General features: G+C 41.1%; 2 protein-coding genes across 7 annotated transcripts in view; one reads left to right on the top strand and one right to left on the bottom strand.

Moving 5' to 3' along the window:
• OSTF1 (osteoclast stimulating factor 1) overlaps window positions 1-4,066 on the bottom strand; it is a 52,215-nt gene extending 48,149 nt beyond the window's left edge. The window contains exon 1 of the mRNA XM_045840163.1: window positions 3,874-4,066. Within this exon, the coding sequence (XP_045696119.1) occupies window positions 3,874-3,907 (34 nt within the window). The 5' untranslated portion in view covers window positions 3,908-4,066. The remainder of the gene's footprint in view (window positions 1-3,873) is intronic.
• The window catches only part of NMRK1 (nicotinamide riboside kinase 1), a 49,038-nt gene that overhangs the window by 16,613 nt on the left and 12,939 nt on the right, over window positions 1-19,486 (top strand). The window contains exons 1-5 of one of the 6 annotated variants that reach the window (XM_045840159.1): window positions 4,161-4,583; window positions 12,267-12,400; window positions 13,651-13,711; window positions 14,646-14,736; window positions 15,022-15,070. In XM_045840159.1, the coding sequence (XP_045696115.1) occupies window positions 13,683-13,711; window positions 14,646-14,736; window positions 15,022-15,070 (169 nt within the window). In that variant the 5' untranslated portion in view covers window positions 4,161-4,583; window positions 12,267-12,400; window positions 13,651-13,682. Of the gene's footprint in view, window positions 1-4,160; window positions 4,584-12,266; window positions 12,401-13,650; window positions 13,712-14,645; window positions 14,737-15,021; window positions 15,071-18,266; window positions 18,354-19,486 lie in introns of those variants that run through there. The other 5 variants (XM_045840157.1, XM_045840161.1, XM_045840160.1 and 2 more) reach the window with 5 other exon arrangements.

Here is a 19,486-nt window from a genome sequence, read left to right as displayed (position 1 = left end):
TCAAGAAATGTAAAAACACAATTGAAATACAAAAAAAGACTTGTGCGGTATATGGAGAAGGTGCTGTGACTGATCGAACGTGTCAAAAGAAGTTTGTGAAGTTTCGTGCTGGAGATTTCTCACTTGAACGATCTCTACAGTCAGTCAGACCAGTTGAAGTAGATGGTGACCAAATAGAGACATTAATTAAGGACAATCAACATAATACTACCTGGGAGACAGGTGACATACTCAAAAATACCCAAATCAAGTGTGGAAAATTATTTGCACCAGCTTGGTTGTGTTAATCACTTTGATGTTTGGGTTCCACATAAGTGGGAAAAAACCATCTTGACTGTATTTCTGCATGTGAGTCTCTACTTAAATGTAATGAAAACATTCCATTTTTTAAACAAATTGTGATGGACAATGCAAAATGGATACTTTACAATAATATGAAACAGAAGAGATGGGGCAAGCAACATGAACCACCACCAACCACACCAAAGGCCAGTCTTTATCCAAAGAAGGTGATGTTATGTATACAGTGGGATTGGAAGGGAGTCCTCTATTATGAGCTCCTTCTGGAAGACAAAACTATTAATTCCAACAAGTACTGCTCCCAATTAGACCAACTGAAAGCAGCATTCGACAAAAAGCATCCGGAATTAGTCAACAGAAAATGCATACTCTTCCATTAGGATAACGCAAGACCACATATTTCTTTCATGACCAGGCAAAAACTGTTACAGCTTGACTGGGAAGTTCTGATTCACACGCCATATTCACCAGACATTGCACCTTCAGATTTCCATTTATTTCAATCATTACGGAAATCTCTTAATGGAAAAAATTTCAATTCCCTGGAAGACTGCAAAAGGCACCTGGAATAGTTCTTTGCTCCAAAAGATAAAAAGTTTTAGGAAGATAGAATTGTGAAGTTGCCTGAAAGATGGCAGAAGGTAGTGGAACAAAACAGTGAATATGTTGTTCAATAAAGTTATTGGTGAAAGTGAAAACATGTGTCTTTTATTATAACTTAAAAACAGAATGAACTTTTGGCCAACCCAATACCTTAGCCCACATTATAGCTTAATGCTCCTTGCTACTAAAGCCTTCCAATTCCCTCCCTTGCCTAGCTGCCCTTCCTTCAGCACTGCCCATGAACTGGGCCATGCTGTTCTGACAGGGTCTTGCTTTGCAGGAAGCAATAGGGACCACCTTGTGTGTCTCGTAGAGATGTCCAGTCCACCCCAACACTCTAAGAGAACCATGGGGCGGAGTTCATCTCAGATCTCAGTGCCATTAAAGCAACTCCTCTCAGAGCAAGTGATACATTTTAATTTTATGAATACTAGGAATCTTGCAAATGATCTCTTACCTCTCTGCTTGGAGCTGACAGCCAAATCTACAGGATCTGAAAAGCTGCAGGATCTGAAAGTTAACTTTTCCACTGGTTTCCTCTTACTGCTCTCCCCTCCCTGCTCTCTCTCTCTCTTTTTCAGTCTCATATGGGGTGAGGTAGAGTATAAACAAATCAAGAAACCAAAAATTAAATCACCTCCCCGTCCCCAAGTCCAAGTTAGCTTCAGATATTTTCACCCATTTAGCTTACCTGCAGGACAAGAGAGTTAAAGCTGAGCACCTCTCCTTGCTGCTACCAACCAGGGGAATGACTTTCATGTGCTTTTGCGACAAGAAAGTCTGATGGAGTACCAGAGGCACTTTCCTTTCCATTTCCTGGCCACAAATGCTAAAATACACATGACCATTCTATGAATGGTGCACTTATAAGGCAGAATAGCATTACAGTTAAGAGCCCAGACACTGGAGTCAGACTACCTGGTTCTAATCCTGCTTGCTGCTCCTCATCCAGCTACTGACCTTGAGCAAGTTACTTAATCTTTCTGTGATTTGCCTTCATTCCCCAACTGTGCAATGGAAACAATAATGGTACTTAGCTCATAGGGTTGTTGTAAGGAGTAAACGAGTTAAAACATTCAAGGTGATTAGATCAGTGCCTGGCACACAGTAAATGTGGGCCAGTACTATAACAGGACAGTTCTGTTTTCAATTAAGCCAGGCCACACAAAGTTTCAAGTCTGATTGAAAGTAATATTTCTTACTGTACATTAGAAACTAACAGACCAATTTCAATGATGCCCTTATTTGAGTTTGGATGTCATTTATAAATGAGTGTGGAGTTCAAGCTTTCTCTAAACAGCAGTCATTTGCAACCATTTGCATTCTGGTTTGCTAACCAGAGGAAAAAGCAGTAGTGTTAGACAATAAAAATGGTTCCGGGGAGTTTATTCCAACTGTTAACGCTATGATTCCTAAACCACACCTGTTTATGCATTAGTATTTATGTACACACTTGTGCACACACACATACACATAGCTGTGGATGTCCCTCCAGCTACAACAAAGACATACAATGTCTAGAGAGAGGGAAAACCTTATGAATAGCTTCTCAGGACATTCTTTAACATAAAGTACAGTACTTTGTTTAGCTATAAAAGGACAACTCTGCTTTGTTGGATGCTTGAGGTCTTGATTTACATCTGAGTTTAGAAATCTGCCACCTCCTACGTATTTACTTAAAATGCAAATTCCTCTTCAGATTCCACATCTAAAGCACTACAGGGCCAGAATTCTAGTCAAGCCCCATCTTTGCTCAGAGAAGAGCCAAGGTCCCTCTGCACCAGCCCACCAAAATTTAAGCCTTCACTGGATCACTATTTCATATATGTGAGTATGTACATAATTTTCAAATAAAATGACTTGAAACTAGCAATGTATGAGGGCAAAGAAAAAAATGAATAATCATGCAAGTCGTATTGCTTGACTAAGGTTTAGAAAAATAATGAAAAGGAATTAATCACTGAAACTCTATGCCTTGTGACCCAGGTTACTTTGAAATGTAATGTAAATGGATAAATTTCAGCCTGTGCTACAATAAAGTTACATGAGATTTAGAGAAAAAAACCTGACAGTTTGTCAAGAGCTATTTATTTTCCATTTCTTATGTTTCCTGTAATTACCTACCAAATGAATGTAGGAGCTTGTTATACAGTATTGAGCTAAAATACATCAGTTCCTTTTAAAATGTCTTTTCTCACTATGGCAGAAAATATTCTAAGAATAGAGACAAAAATAAACCAGGACTATCGGCCAAGAGAACGACTTTGAGGAACTTAGTTATCTCGCCCTTCCCCGTTTAGCAGGCCAAATTCACTGGGAGAGCGGAGGCACAGGACTTGTACTGCATGATAAAGTGACACTTCCGAATAGTAATAGCTGAGATTGCCGCAGCTTAGATTGTTCCCGCCATCAACCCGAGTACAGAGTCTTCTAAATGTTTTTCCCAAGATCCCGAAGTCAATTCCAAACACTGTTCTTCTCAAAAGTCCCAAAGGAGACTCGCTCACCCACCCCACCCTGCAAGCAGCGCACTTCCCGTTCGCTCTGGCCGGTCTGAACTCTAACTTGACAGTGACACACACTGAAGAAAAAATAAAAGGGAAGTGGCCACAAGACCATTTCAAGATATTTATTTAATTTTTTTAAGAGAGATCAATGTCCCTGTCTACCAGGAAAGCTTCAATGGGACGTAGCCATTACACCAGCCTGAAAGTTGGCGAATGTCAACGTTGAAAACCGAGAGCGACTCCTCTTTAAAAATAAGCTTTTTAAAAATCCTCGAAATCCTCTTGCTATCCAAACCGATCCCTCCCCTTCAGAGAACGCAACAAAGCTAACAACTCCCATCCCGGTGGGTTGGATCTCAAAAGCGAGGCTCGGGGCCGGTTCGTGCCAGGTCTGCCCTGCCAAGTGGCAGAGGAAGCGCAGGGCACCGAGGCGGTCAGGGGACTCAACAAGCACCTTCCTTACCTGGTTTGACCGGTTTGGGTGGCGGCTTCGACATCTCGCTTCCTGGTGCAGCTGATACTAAACACCACAAACGAAAAGCCAACCGAACGCCCCGCCAGCCGACACTCCCGGTGTCCCAAAGTTCCTTTTTGTCAGGTCTGCAAGTGGCGCGCCTTCAAGGACCTGCGCCCACCCTTCGCTCCGACCAGCGGACGCAGGCGGAGAGGCAAGCGCAGTCCCCGCCCAGCCCCGCCCCGCGGCCGCCGAGCCCTCCCGAGAGCTCGCTAGGGAGGACGAGGAAGTGGCCGCAGCCTCGCCGAGTGCTAATTGGCTCCTTGGCTGGCAGCTGCGGCGCAGGCGGCGAGAGCGCCTGCAGCGCGCGCGGTGGCGCGCGCGGCGGCCGAACTAGCGGTAGTCAAGCCTGGGAGCTGCAGGCTCGTGGGGGGCCCGCTCGGCCGCGCGCGCCCCCGACGAAAAAGGAGTGGACAGTGCCGGGGCGTTCTCAGAGCACTGCCCGCTAGAGTCCGGCCCCTCCCAACTGCGAATCTGGGTGGCCGTGATCCCTAGGTTTCAGAGCACTACCTAGGCCGCCTCTGACCTGGAAGGGGCGCGGGGACTGGGACTGTGGGCCGCTCGGTTAGCGAGCTGTGGGGTTGCGGAAGGTTAGTGAAAAACGCGCGCTGGGCCATCGCCTCTGCCGCTTTGCTTGGGAGAACTAGAACTGGCGTCGGGTGAGTACCTGCCTGACTCAACAGCGCCACGCAGCCTCTCTGTGTTGGGCCTAGAAGTGTTTTCAGACTGTTCCTGCCCTGCAGCACGAAGCCTGGTTGCGTCTTGCGAGCCGCATTGGGGCTCTTACCACCCTAAATAGGCTGACACACGGCCTGCCAAGGGTACTCGTGGTGGTTTAGTGCTTTAACACCCCGCAGTTATCCTTAAAATGGGAGTCTGCCTCCCAGAGACCTTACAGGTTCTGGGGAAGTCGCCGGGGACAGGGTCAGGTCTTGATCCCCACGGAAGGAGGTCTTTTATTCCTCTAGCATTGGGGTTGACTGACTAACCAGACGGCCCGCCTGCTAATCATAAATGGTTTTTGCATTTTTATATGGCTGAAAAGAAATCAAAAGAATGTTTTGTGACACGTAAAAGGTATTCACATTTCAGTGTTTATAAAGTTTTATTGGAACACAGCCACCCTCATTTGCTTATTTATTGCGTGTGGTCGCTTTCACCTCACAACAGCTGCCCGCAAAGTCGGAAACATTTTCTATCTGGCAGTTTACAGAAGTTTGCCCACCGGTAACCCTGCAGGTTCAATCGCCAATGGGAGGCAAGGGCTGGGGTACACAAGAAATACAGCGTTCGTAAGTTGTATAACACAGCCAATATTATAAATACTATGCTGTTTGCCGGAAGAAAAATTAAAAAAAAAAAAAACTTTCTACATGGGAGCCTATGTAAAATAAAGCTTTGAAATTACTGCTAGGGGTTATTGAAAGATCAAGTGTTAGGGGAAAGGGGAATGGTTTGCATATTCAGAAACTTCAGCCTTGGGAGAGTTCTGTTTACCAAAAGGAAGAAAAGTTTAAACAATACTAGGAAATGACTTACCAGCTGCGTGGAAAAAATTAATCAAAATATCTATAAAATAAAATAAATGAGTAAGAAGTCCTGAAAACATTTCACTCTTTTAAAAATATCAAACTGCTCTTTCAGCACATAGAAAAGGAGAACCCTTCGTTAGCATGTTGTCACCCGCTTTTCAGGCCCTTTGTATTAGGGAGTTGCTGTATCCTGACAATCTGCTGATTCTGCACATGCCACCTCTGACCTTTTTGCAGTTTGGAATCCAAAACGTACCAGATTTAGTAGTGAAATAAATGAAATATAATAAACACTAACTATGAAAAGACTCAACATATTTTACTTAGGGTAAAAAAAGTATTAAAAATAATTAAAATTACTTCATAAGGATTTGCTCTTGGATATCTTAGTTCTCCTACCCCTATGCAAATACTCTGTGCTGTTGAGGAAAGCTTTATGTTTATTGGGAGAATAAGTACATAAATATCCCATGAATTTGGGGGTGTTTTATATTCCTAGTAATCAGATGTCCTGCACTGATGAGGCTGGAAAGTCCAGATGGTTTCTTTCTGGAGACATTCAGTGATTAACAGTATGCAGTTGATTAAATGTGTGTTTGTTTCATTGAGCCTGCTGCTGCATATACATATTTAGAGACTGGCAACTCTTGATTGAAAGCTTTTTCAGTGTGATTTTAAAATGCTTCTTAAAGAGGGCAACAGGCAGTGAAATAACAGAGCATGGTGTTGAAGTGGACAGATGCTGGGCCTAAACTTAGAATTCACCTGAAGCTGCCCCCTGCATCCAACACTGTTTTTGAAATAAATTGCTTCTAGGATTGCTATACCCACTCCCTCCCCAGCTACTCATCGCAGCCACAGGTCTTGCTTCTGCTTCTTCCATTTCCCCACCCTTCCCGCCGCATTGTCATCCATTCATTGCTAAAGGACTGTACCTAATGTGGACCCAAACACTGTCTTCTACAGGCTAAGACTGCTAACTAATATAGAACTGGGGGTTCATGTTTTGGTAAGAACTTGTACTTGACTGGGGGAATTCCCTCCTAGGCCAAGAGATTTTATAATAGTAGATTCTTGATTCTCCCTCATGCTTTGTTTCTGCATTGCTAGAGTTTCCACCAAGATAATCCTCTTCAGCCTATTTTCCAGGGCCACAATCATGCTTACCTGTTATTTACATGTTATATAATTGATAGAATATCCTTGTGTTTATGCACAGATGTGGCAAGAAGCACAGGGGACCAATATTCCTTGCCATTTCATGTGCACAGCAACTATATACCCATCAATAATGCATCAATATAAAGGACATTAATTATACATGAAAGCCTCACAAACCAGCACATGTGCACCATTAAAAAGAAAATTTTATTGCATTTATTGGGGTGATGTTTACTAAAATTATATAGGTTTCCGGTGTACAATTCTATAATAATCATATGTATATTGTATTGTATGTTTATCATCCAAAGTTGTCTATTTCCATCACCATTTATTGCCCCTTACCCTCTTCTACCGCCCCCTAACTGCCTTCCCCTCTGGTAATCACCACACTGTTGTCTGTGTCTATGAGTTTTGTTTTGTTTGTGTGGTTTTGTTGCTTAATCCCTTCACCTTTTCACCCAGTCCCCTAACTCCTCTCCCTTCTAACAGCTGTCAGCCTGTTTTCTTTATCTATGGATCAGTTTCTATTTTGTTCGTTTGTTGTTTTGTTCGTTAGATTACACATGAGTAAAATCATATGGTACTGGTCTTTTTCTGACTGGCTTATTTCACTTCGCATATTGTTCTCCAGGTCCATCCATGCTGTTTCAAAGGGTAAAATTTTCTTCCTTTTTTATGGCTGAATAGAATTCCATTGTGTAAATGTCCCAATTTTTCTCCCTTTGCCCCCCTCCACCCAGCACCCACTATCCCTCAGGCAGTCCCCCCACCATCACTCATGTCCATGGGTCATGCATATAGGTTCTTTGGCTGCTCCATTTCCTACACTGTACTTTACATCCCCATGGCTATTCTGTAACTATCTATTTGTACTTCTTAATTTCTCACCTCTTCATCCATTCCCCAAACCCCACTCCCATCTGGCAGCCATCAAAATGCCCTCTGTATCCATGATTCTGTCTCTGTTCTTCTTATTTGCTTAGTTTGTTTTTTAGATTCAGTTGTTGACAGATATGTATTTGTTGCCATTTTATTGTTCAGATTTTTTATCTTAAATCTCTTTACCATTTCATATAATAATGGTTAGGTGATGATGAACTCCTTTCATTTTTTTCTTATCTGGAAAGCTTTTTCTGCCCTTTGATTCTAAATGATATGTTGGGAACTGCCCTGCCTGGTATCAGAAGCTGTAACCTCTGTCAAGGCTAAGGCTGAGGGATTGACCTTGGACCATAAGCCACCAAGGAGACAAAAGCTTATCTCCCTGGGCAGGAGCACCGCTTCTGCTCCTTTTACTTCACCCTGCCTGGCCCCCAATGCTTGGTCGGTTAGCCAATGATGGGTAAGATTCCCCAAGGGGGGAACGATTTAAGACAGGCACGATCACATGGGAGGCTTCCAAGGAAGGACTTTGGGGGCTACAGCAAAAGGGGGTGATGGACCCTCGCCCCTTGGCTTTGACATAGCCTGAGTCCTCATTGTCTGTGAGAAAATCTCCTAATCTCTTGGCTGCCTTAGTTCCCTTGCTCCACCTAAGCCTGAAACAATGACAGAGGGTGGTACAGCCCTGTGCTGGAAAGGGCGGGTTCCCCAGTGATCCTAAGAAAGAATATGTAAAATCCTATGAAACCTGCTTTATTTAGAATGCTCTCAACTAAATGATAAGGGTCCAATGAAGAACTAAGTTTGTTCCTTAAAGTTTTTTACAGCTCTTTAGCTATCTGACCCTGACTCAAAATAGACCCTCAGAATTCCTTGTTATTTGATCCTTACTTCCCGACAATGAGTAATGAGCTTTACCTGAATTCTTGTGTAAATGAACCCGATAAAAGCCACTGAGGAAAAGGCTCTTGGTCCTTCTCCTTCAAGAGATCAGCCACCTTTCCTCCCCAAGCAGATCATGTCTTGGTAGACTAATTCTCATCCGTGGCAGATCGGGGGCTCTGTGGGCAGAGCCCCACCACATCGATATCTTTGCTGGGAAGAGCAATCTTGACTGTAGGTCTCTGCTTTTCATGACTTTGAATATTTCTTGCCAGTCCCTTCTAGCCTACAAAGTTTCTTTTGAGAAATCAGCTGACAGTCTTATGGGAACTCCTTTACAGATAATCATCTGCTTTTTTCTTGCTGCTTTTAAGATTCTTTCTTTATCTTTCACCTTTGGCATCTTAATTATGATATGTCTTGGAGTGGGCTTCTTTGTGTCTATCTTGTTTGGGACTCTGCGTGCTTCCTGGTCTTGCATGTCTATTTCCTTCACCAAATTAAGGAAGTTTTCTTTCATTATTTTTGTAAATAGATTTCCAGTCCCTTGCTTTTTCTCTTCTCTTTCTGGCACTCCTATGATGTGAATGTTGGACTTCTTGATGTTGTCCCAGAGGCTGCTTATACTGTCCTCATTTTTTTTGATTCTTTTTTTTTTCTTGTTGTTCTGAATGGTTGTTTTTTTGCTTCCTTATGTTCCGAATCATTGATTTGATCCTTGGCTTTATACATTCTACTGTTGTTTCCCTGTACATTATTCTTTATTTCAGTTAGTGAATCCTTAGTTTCTGACTGGATCTGTTTCATGCTGTTAAGGTCCTCACTAAGTTCCTTGAGTACTCTTTTTTTTTTTTATACTTTTAACATTTTCCTTGAGTATTCTTTTTTTAAAAAAGATTTTATTTATTTATTTTTAGAGAGAGAAGGGAGGGAGAGAGAGAGAGAGAGAAACATCAATGTGCGGTTGCTGGGGGTCATGGCCTGCAACCCAGGCATGTACCCTGACTGGGAATCGAACCTGCAACACTTTGGTTTGCAGCCCGCACTCAACCCACTGAGCTACACCAGCCAGGGCTTTTCCTTGAGTATTCTTACAACCAGTGTTTTGAACTCTGCATCTGATAGATTGTTTATCTCCATCTCATTTAGCTTTTTCTGGAGTTCTGATCTGTTCTTTCATTTGGGCCATGTTTCTTTGTCTCCTCATTTTGGCAGCCTGCCTGTGCTTGTTTCTATGTAGAATTAGGTAGAAGTGCTATGACTCCCTGTCTTGGTATCATGGCCTAATATAGATGTCCTACAGGGCCCAGTGGCACAGCCTTCCCTATACACAAGCCAGGTACTTGAGGTGGGCCTTTGTGTGGGTGGAGTACACCCTCCTCTTGTACTTGAGCCTTGGCTACTATTGGCAGGTCAATGGGAGGAATTTACCTATGCCCATCAGCTGCAAAGATTGGCTGTGACCACTCACCACCAGCCTCTACTCTTCGTGGAGGATCAGCTGTGCAGTGGCAGGGTGGTGGTACTCCAACATGATCTGTAGCTGTACACTGGGTGCCCAGGCCCTAAGGTTCCTAGGGTTGTACAGGCCAAGGTCAGCCCCAACCTGTGTTTTGCCCAGGGCCACCCTGCCTGAGCTATAGAGAAATATGAGATGGCTGCTGCTATGCTGGGCTTGGAGATTCCCAGATGAAGCCAAGTTGTGAATCTAGGCTGGCTGCTGCTAGTGCTGTGTCTGGGGCCACTTAGCAAGAGGTACCAGGGCTGGAGGCTCGCTGAGGTCAGCTGTTGCTTGTTTGAAAGGATTTAGGAAATGTGAAGCTTGAGCCAAGACCAACCATTCATATAGAAAAACTACTGTTAACGGCTATAAATTGGGTGGGATGGGGACTGGAGATCTGTTGGGTTGGGTAGTGTTAGTCAGGTTGATGGAGTCTCAGATATGACATGTGCCTGCAGGCTCGGTGGCTCTAGCTGCCTGTCTGTCTGGGAGAAACCTGTACCCCAGCACTTGCCTAGATGCCAGTCACTCAGCCCCTCCCTGTATGCCACTGGTACCTTTCAAGCTGCTACCCTGGTGAGGGAGTGAGTCTGAGTAGGTGAGTCCATGTGTGGGTTCTTTAAGAACTACCTGGCACTCCAGAAGTTTCTTCCACTGACTCAATCCTCACTGGTTTTTGCAGCCAGAAGCTGTGGGGACTTATCTTCCTGGCACTGGAACCCTGGGTCGGGGTCCAGGTATGGAGCTGGGACTCCTTGATCCCAAGATATCCCTTGGGATTTTTATCCGCCACACGTGTAGGTGGGGCCAGCCTGTTCCATGTCTCCACCCCTCCTACCAGTGTGGGTGGATGTGGTTTCTTTAACTCTGTAGTTGTCACACTTCCGTTCAACTCAATTTCTGCTGGTTCTAAGTGATAGTTGTTCTATAATTTAGTTGGAATTTTGATTTGAGTGTGCAGGGAGGTGAGCCCTGTTTACCTACACTGCCATCTTGACCAGAAGTCTTTATACTACAGGTTTTTAATCAACTCATCTATTGAGCACCATCCTTTCTTTGCTCTTGGTAATAAAATTCTTTGCAGCAGCTTAGAAAGGGGAAAGAAGTTAACGTCTTGGCCTAGTTTTGCTTCTCACTTTTCCAAAACTTACTAGCTGTGTGACCTTAGGCAAGTCATCCATTTTCTGGGCCAGTTTCAACCTCTGCAAAATGAAGGTGGAAACTAGGTGAATTCTAAGATCATACTTCTCTAGTTTTGAGAGTTTAATGCTTTGACTATCCAAAAATGTGTGAGGTGGGGGCAAAGAATGACAAAGCTTTATGTTTCATTTTGGGGTTTTTTTGCCAAGTGAGGACATCAATCTACTACTATTTACTGCCAACATAATTTCATAAGAAAAAGAACATTTATTATCAAAAATGTAAGAAAGGTACCATCTCAGGATAAAGGGCACTCTTTCTTGTCCCAAAAAAAGAATAGTTGCCAGCCTTGCAATGCCATATTAATAAATAAGAATAGGGCAAAATTAAATTCAAAAGCAGAAAAGTTAGGACAAAAAAGACACACACAGCCTGACAAGCCCAGGGAGGCCTGCATGATGGCCTTACAAACTCAGAGGCTGAAAGTGACCACATAGGATGGTCTGAACATAAAAATTCCTAACTAAAGCAAGTCTTGGCGGGAAGTCATGTCCTGGGCCTGTAACTTCCTTGGCAAAGGTCAATCTTTACCTTAAGCGAACCTGTCTATTGTCCTTTTGCATCTAAGATAACAAACCCTTGGAGTGTCAGAGTAGCCCCCTTTTTCCGGGCCACTCAGTATAACCTCACACCAGAGTCTACGGACCGCAGAACCCCTCATTGTCATCTTGTTCCCCAAATAACCTCTCCGTGTGCTGTAAATAGTAATTATTAACTATTCTGTATCCACCAATGGAAAAGAAGTATGTCTCTGTTTTACTCTTTATCCAATTTCAGACATTTACCTGCATTGCTTTCTCCTGCCTCCCTAATCTATCACCAATGAATCTCATGAAACCCCTTTCTGTCTCCTCCTTTGATTCTAGCACTTAAAATAAGCCGCAAAATTGCCACTCTCCAGAACACTTTCTGAACTGTGAGACTTTGCTTCTCAGCAACTGTTGTCAGTTTTGCTCAAATAAACTCATGAAAAGTCTCTACAGGTTTGGATATTTCTTATGTCGAGAATGACAGTATAAAAATTTATATTACTCATGTTATGCAATTGTTCCCTTGATATGCCACTCAGTTTGGGTGGAATAGATACTCAACAGTGCAACCCCTGGTGCAACTCAAACGACCAGCTTGTTCAGTTATTTTTTTTTAAAGCATAGCCATTGTTGAATTCTTGTCTCACATAGGCTTTTTAATGAAAGCAGAATTGAACTCAACTTGGAATATTCTGGATAAACTGAGAAGACAACAAAGAACAACAGCCCTCTCTCCTCCAGGCTCTTTTCCCTGCCACCTCTTCCCAGGAGAAACCTGCACACAGGTCAGAGAAGGAAATTGGGAGGGCTGCTGGGAGCCCCCAGCTCAGGGGCCCCTCACCCCAGACAGCACATCCGAAGCCCCAATCACCCAACCAACGGAGTCAGGAATAAAGAGCAACTTTTCTAAGATTGGTCTCAGTGAGCATCACCTTCTCACTTACAAATGTAAAAATGACCCATTGGAAGGGACTGCTGTGGCGAACCCTAGATGACAATGTATGAAACTGCCCTAACAACCCCTAGACCAGGAATCAACAGCCGCCCGACCTGTGGCTAAAACGTGCCCCTCTTCCTGAACCTTTGCCGTCAATTTCCTGAGAGGGAGCATTCACTTTCAAATCCAGTAAGGGAAATGTTACCAAATGAAAAGGAATATTATTCTTCTCATTTGTTGACATGTATTATCCAAAACAATTTTACTCAGTTATTATTATGTTTTGACTTAAATCTAAAAAACTGTAGAAATTTGTTTTCTCTCTTGTCATATAAATACTTCCATAATAACCTAGATTTTGCCTCTTGGCCTACAATGTAGTCTCTAATATTTACTACCTGTCCCATATCTGGAAAAAAAAATGTCTATCCTGGCCCTAGACCTAGGCTTTTGGGTGAGGAAATAGTACCCTGAAAGGGCATTGTCTCCCCATTTCAGAAGGGGGAAGAGAGAGAGAGAAGCTATGTGGTTCACTTCATAAGGGGGTAGGAGCCATCTCCCAGTGATTGAATCATGAGGATAAAAAGGCAACCTGGCTAAGGGGAGTGTGAAACTCTAGTGAGCTGTGCAGCCTAGCAACTCTTCCACAGCCTTGAAAACAGACCTTGAAGCATAAATGTTTTGCCACAGGGGCCTTTCCAGTTCACTTGACTTGGCATACAGGCCCTGAGCATGCACCATCAGTTGGCACTTAGCAGGAGAGTGACAGAGAGAAACCACTACAGGCATGCCTCATCTTATTGCACTTCACAGATGTTGCTTTTTTTTTTTTTAAAACAAAGTGAAGACAAGACCCTCCTCCAACAAAAAGAGCATAACTTCCTTTATTCCAGGGTGGTCTAGAACTGAGCCCATATTATCTTGAGGTATGCCTATACAATGTGAAGCTCTCCCACAGAAGGTAGATAATCCAGGGGTAGGGTAACCCAGAGATCACAGCCATCTTTCCTCCTCGGCTGCTCCTGCTAATTTAGGACTCTTTCTTTTACCTCTTTAGACTTCTAAATGATAAGTATTTGACTTTCTTTTTTACTTTAGGAAATTCTAGGAAGACATTGTCAAAGTTAATTATGAAAACATTTGTCATTGGAATCAGTGGGTGAGTAGTTTTGCTACAATCAGCTGGTCAACACACTCAGGATGTCCAAAAGGTGTTTTCCTGTGGAGTGGACGTGGAGGGGGAAGGAGAAGCAGTGAGGATTCCTGAGTCCTGGGAAAAGCAGGCCACAATTGAATGTAAAACAGTGGAGCACTGGCTACCAAATGCTACTAGGAGGTGGGAGAGTGTCCTTATAAAGAGAAAAACAGGAAAATCAATAAGCAAAGTTTTCCTCCTTTATCATCTGATCAGTCAGATGCTGCTTTGGTTCAGGATGGTTTCATTCTCCACCTGGCTGCTCCCCCAGCATGATAGATTGGAGAAAATCTATCATTTCTTTTCTGTTATGCCCAGCTTTGGACATGTGAAATATGGAACCACCTCACCTGACAGGTGTGATAAGCTAAAACGGACCTCCCATCTAGTCCCAAAGTGGAAAGAGGTTAGAGGGAAAGGAGACATCATCTCCTCTGTGATGTCTTCATAGTAGAGGGGCTTGTAATGAGCCACTCCTCCATATTGCTCCACTGTGCATTGAAACAAAGTCACAATGACCATATGCAGTTTCATATACGTATTTGCATTAAAATGTGATACTCATGTTCCATGTTGCATTTGAACCCTGTGAAAGTTTTACCACAGACAAAAAATTCTTTTGTTTCCAACATAATAACTGTATTTCTTGGTATTACCTAATTCACTTGCCCCATAGTCAGTTACTTTTCTCCTCAATCCTTCCCAGCTTATTTCTTAATCATTTATTACATCAGATCTACTCATGCCTGTGGTTTTGCCAATAGAAAAACATTATCTCTGAAAGAAATAATTTTTTCTTACATATTAGATATTGTGTTAAATGTTTTATTTTTTTAATGTATCTTTCTTGGTATGTTCCATTTTTTTTAATTCTTTTTTTTTTTTTTTTTCCGTTCAGTGTGACAAATGGTGGGAAGACAACACTGGCTAAAAATTTGCAGAAACACTTTCCAAATTGCAGTGTCATATCTCAGGATGATTTCTTTAAGGTATATATAAGATTTCTTAGATAATTTATTTAACTCCAAAAAAAAATTCTAGCAGCAAAGTTAATTGAACTACATCCAAAAGCCTTTGCTGAGTGTTACAGGTTTTGTAGTGAAGGTAGAGTCAATGCAGTAGAGTTACTTATCCACTAGGTGGCACCCCTATTGGTACTTTGATTTTATTTATTCTCATCGTCTAAAGCATTTATTAGTTTATTGCCTCTTCGTTCTACAATTGTATTATTTCTGCAATGCACAGTTTTTATGTGTACTTCATCATTTTTTTAGCCAGAGTCAGAGATAGAGACAGATGAAAATGGATTTCTGCAGTATGATGGTAAGTAGATGAGCTTGTAAAAACATGCCCTAAAGTTCATTTCTTTTGCAAACCCAAATACTTCGCTATCTGCAAAGACATTCTCAAAAGTGTGTTTAAATGTATTACAGTACTTTAAACCTACATTTGTAAATGTTTCTGATTTATGTTCAGCTATTTTTTTAAATGAAATCTTTCCCCCGATTTTATATTTGAAACTGAAAACATTGAAATGATACAGATTTTTCTTCTGAAGCTGGGGCAAGGTGTGTTCCCTGGTGCTCTAGTCATCCCAGCCTGGGGAGTACATAACCTACTGTACTTACCTTTCCAGCCCTGAGTCTTACCTGGAGCAAACTTGAAGCACTCATCTTCCGAGCTTTCCTTCCCAGACAGACCCAGGTGGTACTGGGAAGTGGGTTTGTTGGTTTTTTTTTTTCATAGATCAAAAAGGGTAGTGAATATTTTTTAGATGGATGCACCTCACTCCTCTATCCAATGTAACATGGCTTTTAAACCAAAGGATTAAAGTTCATCAGAAAAAGTTTATTTTGCTATAAAGCATATCATGTTAATAAACTATATTTAATGGTAATATCAACTTTCATAATTAACAAAATGATTATTGAGAGTGTATTCAAATTAGCAACCAATAGAGTTCTCTTGAGGAGACATAAAATGTATTCTTTATTTTTAACTTTGATAACCTTGGAGAAAAATGTTGTATAGTCAGTCCTTACAGACACATGCTAGTTTTAAGAGAGGCAAAGTCCTTGACTTGCTGTCCTGTCCGTTCTTGTGTCTTGAGAAGCAGCCTGGATATTTTTTTCTTCTCTTCCCCTCCTCTAAAGGTTAATAAGGAAAATTATCACAAAATAAGAGTCAAACAAGGAAAAACTGTTTTCAAATTTGATAAAGAATTATTCCTAATTTAAATGTTCTTGGAAACTGATGAGAAAAATAGTAATATCCCAATTGAAAAAAAATGCCCAAGGATGTGAATAAGCTATTCACAGAAGCCAAAGTTTATTTGATAATGTGCAATAAAAGATCAACCTCAACAGTTGTCAAAGAATTGTAGTTTATTTTTTTCTCCACTTACCTAGTAAACAGATTTCTAAAGGAATGATAATTATCTAATGATAGCACTGACGCAATAAAACAAAAACTGTCACAAGTGGGAGCATAATGAATTGGTACAGCCTCTCTGGAAAGACATTGAGCATATGTCCTAAAGACCTTAAAATATTCATGCCGTGTGTGCAAGTGCCCATTTCCAAGAATCTATCTTAAGGAAAAATTTGAACTTTTTAGGTAAATGTACAAATTTAAAGTAAGTCAAGGTAATGTTCAAATCTTTATGATAACCCCCAAGGAGTAATTTTTAAATGTTAGCTATCAAGTTTATAAATAGCTGAAATCACTAAAATATAATTGATAAATACCAAGTAAGAAGTTAAAAAAGTAAAAAACAAAGATCTTAAAAAATCAAAGAATGGTATAAAAGTAGAAAATGAGCCCTGGCTAGTATGGCTTAATGAACTAGGCACCAGCCTGTGAACCGAAAAGTCACTGGTTCAATTCCCCGTCAGGGCACATGCCTGGCTTGTGGGCCAGGTCCCCAGTAGGGGGTGTATAAGAGACAACCACACGTTGATGTTTCTCTCCCTCTCTTTCTTCTTCCCTTCCCCTCTCTCTAAAAATAAATGAATACAGTCTTTTAAAAAATAGAAAATGATAGTAAGCTAATAGATTTAAACCAAATACATTAGTAGCTACATTAAGTTAAATGAACTAAAATATTCCAAATATTATCAGACTGGATTTTTTTTTAAGCCAACAACCAGTCTCTTATAAAAGACATATTATATTTAAATATTAGGACATAGAAAAGTAGTCGGTAAAAACCTAGAAAAAGATAGTATATCATGCAAATACCTACTGAAAGAAAACTGGTGTAACTATATTAATATCAAAGTAAACTTTAAGGCAAAGAGTATTACTAGAGATAAAGAGATCAATTCAACAGGAAGATAGACAATCTAAAATTTGTATGCACCCAATAATATAACTTCAAAATACATTAAGCAAAACCTGAGAAAACTGAGAGGAGAAATAGATACATCTGTAATTATTGTGGGAAATTTTAATACAACTTTCTGAAAAACTAATGGAATAAGCAGGCAGAAATCATGAGGGTATAACAGATTTGAGCAATATAATTAACAAACTTGACCAAAGTGACATATATAGAACACGCAACCAACAACAGAATACATGTTTTTTTCTCAATAACACATGGAACATTAACCAAATGTTCCATGCAAGGGCATGAAGCAAGTCCTAATGCTTTTCAGTCAATTCAAGTAATAGGGATGCCACATCACAGAGAACTGAATTAGAAATCGATAACTAAAGAGGAAATAGAAAAGTCCTAAGAGTTTGAAAAATAATTAGTACCTTTTTTTCCTGATTTTAAAAACTTTTTCTTATGGAAAATTGTAAACATATTCAAAAGAAGGGGGGGAGTTGTGGGGCAAAAAATGGAGATAATTGTACTTGAACAACAATAAAAAAAGAAGAAAAAGTAGGCAGGAAGGTATAATGAATTCTCATGAGTTCAACATTCAGCTTTTATAATAATAAACTCTTGGCCAATTATATTTTATCTATACCCTCACTCACTTTCTCCTATATTATTTTGAAGCAAATCCCAGACATCGTCACATTTTATCTGAAGCAAAACACATGTCCCATGGGTTAAAGAAAAAAAAAATCACAATGAAAATAAGAAAATATTTTTAACTGAGTCAAATATATTAAAACTATGTTAAATATATTAAAACTAATGGTATTTCTGGTTTTAGCCCAAATGGATTGCCCCCATTCCTTGCTACTCCTCCCTCTTACAACTAAAAGTCCTGGATGGAACACAGAAAACAAAGGGAAGACTGAAAGACGAAGAGAAGAGAGCAGACTGACTAGGGTCTTGAGTACTTGAGGAATAAAATGGCTGTGAGTTGTCACAGTTTTCTTTTTGCCTCTTATACATTCAGGAGGGGGTGCAGAGAATTGTGCAACATGGAGTTGTTAATAGGTAGACAAAAACACGAAAAAAGACCAGGAAACTTGTTCCCTAATGAAAGGACCAGAAAAGGGTAGCCCAGCAGAATAGAAAATCATGTTGTCACTTTCTATTTTATCCACCCTACTGAAGGCAAACAAAAAAGAAAAAGCCATCCTTCCCTCATGGTAGCAGGGCCACATATGGAGCAAGACTCCTGAACCCACCAAAACCAGGAAGGTGAGGTGAGTTGCCCTCCATGCCATGCATAGGGATCATATCAGTGGAGCCAAACAGGGACTGGACTGCTACCCCCACCTAGCAGCAAAGAAGCAGGATGAGGCAGTGTGAGGCGGTGCTGGTTGGTACTCCACACATTCCTCACCCAGATAGTGTCAGCTACCATCAGCAGAACTCAGTGGAGAGCTGAATTTCCACCCTTCGCTGAGCAGCAGTGAAGCCACGCCAGCACTTTCTTTTCCCTTTCTCCCCAGCAGGGCAATAACCCCCATCCAGTGTCAGTGAGGCAGGTTGCTAAACATACCCCCCACCCCTGCAGTCAAACTATACCTAATCAGGTAACTACCCACAAAAAAGGAGATTAAATAGGCTTAAAATCCTCCACACCTAGTGCCCAAAATTTCCAGGACAAGACTGAATGTCATTTGTCCTATCAGGAACCAGGCAAGGCTCAACTTGAGTGAGAAAAGACAATCAACAGACACTAACTTTGTGATGACACAGAAGTTAAAATTATCTGACAAAGCATTTTCACGCAGTTTTATTAAAAGACTTCAGTGAGCAATTGTGAATATTCTTCAGTCAAGTAAAAAATTAGACCACTTCAGGAAAGAAATGCAAGATGTAAAAAAATTGTCAAGTAGAAAATTTTTTTTATTTTTTAATTTAATTTTTATTGTATTTTTTCTCCATTACCATTTACTCCCCTTATGGCAACCTCCCCCTAACCTCTCCCCACCCCACTAGCTGTCATCTGCTCTCCATCTATGAGTCTGTCTCTGGTTTGCTTGTTAGTTCAGTTTGTTCATTAGATTCCATATTTGAGTGAAATCATATGATATTTGTCTTTCTCTGACTGGCTTATTTTACTTAGCGTAATGTTGTCCAGCTTCATCCATACTGTCGCAAAAGAGTAAAATTTACTTCTTTTTATGGCCAAGTTAGTATTCCATTGCGTAAATGTCCCATAGTTATTTTATACACTCATCTACTGATGGACACTTAGGCTCCTTCCATATCTTGGTTGGTTGTCATACTCTTCAGATCGTATAAGTCTTTCGCCTTTTACCATATCTTGGCAATTGTATATAATGCTGCAGTGAACATGGGGGTGCTTGTGTTCTTTTGATTTA

Source organism: Phyllostomus hastatus, unplaced genomic scaffold, assembly GCF_019186645.2.
Source record: "Phyllostomus hastatus isolate PE091 unplaced genomic scaffold, TTU_PhHast_1.1 phas_contig_34, whole genome shotgun sequence".
Lineage (NCBI taxonomy): Eukaryota > Metazoa > Chordata > Mammalia > Chiroptera > Phyllostomidae > Phyllostomus > Phyllostomus hastatus.
The sequence above is the reverse complement of the archived record's forward strand: the minus strand, read 5'-3'. Positions and strand labels throughout refer to the sequence as shown.